Source organism: Cynoglossus semilaevis, chromosome 11 (assembly GCF_000523025.1).
Source record: "Cynoglossus semilaevis isolate Cse_v1.0 chromosome 11, Cse_v1.0, whole genome shotgun sequence".
Taxonomy (NCBI): domain Eukaryota; kingdom Metazoa; phylum Chordata; class Actinopteri; order Pleuronectiformes; family Cynoglossidae; genus Cynoglossus; species Cynoglossus semilaevis.
In genome coordinates this window covers 512,979-515,034 of record NC_024317.1, presented here as the reverse complement: position 1 = coordinate 515,034, position 2,056 = coordinate 512,979, and the positions used below count along the sequence as shown (strand labels likewise).

Here is a 2,056-nt window from a genome sequence, read left to right as displayed (position 1 = left end):
GCGTGACAGGGGGGGGGGCACCGCACCCGGGGTATTTCTTCTTTAATAAACCATCAGTGACAGTGACGGCTCAGAGATGATGGAACAAACGCCTTCTCTGAAACCAGCCGTGATGGATCGTACGACGTTCTTTCATTTGGCAGCTTCTCAAGGAAGTCCAAAAATCTGACCCCCCCATCATCCCTCCCCCCATCCCTCCCCCACAGCTGGCAGTGAGCAGAACTGGGAGGATTGATTGAGGGAGTACATTAATCTATACAGTCCAGAGTCTGTGGGGCAGAGCTGGGTTCTGAAGACATCCAGACCAGATCTGAACCCAAACCCTGTCCCTGAGGGATTCAAACCCACTACTGCAACTGTGGTTAAACTAGCATGACTAGTACTGCAGTACTGTTGTCCTGACCTCAGATCACACGTACCTGGTGAGATGTCCTGAAACAGTGACTTCCATATGCTGTACTGCAGGGGTCCCATGTACCTGGAGGTGGGGAAGTCCTCGTACGTCAGGTTGGTCTCGTGGATCTTCCCTTTAATCCTGACACAGAAGAGGAATCAGATCAACACGTCCACATGTGGACACAGACCAGAGAGATGACACTGACACTGGTCAACAGACAATGTAGAGAGCCAGGAGCCACAGACTGGAGACTGACCCAGGCTTGAGTTTTGACACAGTTTCGTCTCATGTCTGGAGAAACTAAGTAACTGAACGGAGTAACACTTCATTTAAAACCTTAAAAAACCTCACGTGACGACGGTCCCACTGTTTGATAGGATTATAATATTATGATTAACTAGTAGTTAACTAAAGGTTAAACTTGAAGAATGGAAAACTACTGATTAACTGACAACTGTATCACAGATACCAGCGTCTTCCTGTTGTTGAAGATCCAGGACAGAACCAGCTGTCTACGTCTGAGGGACCGAGCTCACAGTAACTGATGAGGACGAGGCCATCCAATCAGAAGAGGACGACGATTCTGTTACAGTTAAAACCCCTGGGTCAGAGAAAGGTCGTCGGTCAGAGTTGGTGACCTGACACCAAGATCTGAGCCACAGACCTGGGACTGACTGTTCTACTGATTCTGTTATAAACACCAGCTAAGTCTAACAATCGTTTCTCCTTAGCTGCTGCTGCTAACATCTGTACGCTCCCTGTTAGCATGAACAAAACACCGTACTCTTATTTCTCCTCCTCATCAACAGATTACTGGAGTGTTTTTCTGTAAATCTCTGTAGATGAAGCACCTCTCCGACGTGACAGCCACGCCCTCCAGGAAGTCGTGTCGCCCCGTCTCGTTGAGTCGCTCCTGCAGGATCTGAATGCCCTCCTTGACGTCGCGCAGCTGTTGGCTGTAGCACTGGATTTTGTGCTCGATGTCCGCCAGTTTACGGGCCGTGTCCGTCTCCAGCTCCTCCAGCATGCTCTTCTGACGCTCGCGGAGGAAGCGGTGCAGGCGCTCAAACGCGTCACCGATGGTCGCGCGTAAACTCTTCGCCGACGACTGCAACACAAAAAGAAACGAGGATTTGGAGAAAAATCACTGATGTAAAAAAACGAGGGTTTGGAGAAAAATCACTGATGTAAAAAAAAAAAAGACCAGGAGAACTCTGTTTCTACACCTGGTTCATAAATCATAACAGTCTCTTCCTCTTCTCCAGGGAGTTCGTCCTCGTCCTCGGACCAAACTGAACCACAGACAGAAACTGACCCAGAGCAAGGTGCATTTTGGGAAATGAGGGTCAAAGTGAGGAAGGAGAGGTGAAACGTGAACGTTGTTTGTCGGACAGACGTTAAGTAGTGACGTGCAGTGTGGTCACAGGCCTGTAGGGGGATCCACTCCTGATCAGTCGGTGTTTAGAGGTTTCAGAAGAGCAGAGTGAAACCTGAGTATTGTGGTGTGAACGTGCTGCAGCGGTGGGTCAGTGTAAGAAGGTTCTGGTTGATATCTGTTTGATTCTTCCTCAGTCTGGACGATGTTCTTCAACTGTGGAACCTTTCAGTGACGACGTGACTGGAAGGTCGTGACATTCATGTGAAATTAATCCCAGCTCT

The 2,056-nt window shown here is 48.9% G+C and overlaps 1 protein-coding gene across 1 annotated transcript in view; it reads right to left on the bottom strand.

Annotated features, from left to right (window-relative positions):
• The window catches only part of trim62.1 (tripartite motif containing 62, tandem duplicate 1), a 15,350-nt gene that overhangs the window by 1,504 nt on the left and 11,790 nt on the right, over positions 1 to 2,056 (bottom strand). The window contains exon 5 of the mRNA XM_008319637.3: positions 420 to 535. Within this exon, the coding sequence (XP_008317859.1) occupies positions 420 to 535 (116 nt within the window). The remainder of the gene's footprint in view (positions 1 to 419; positions 536 to 2,056) is intronic.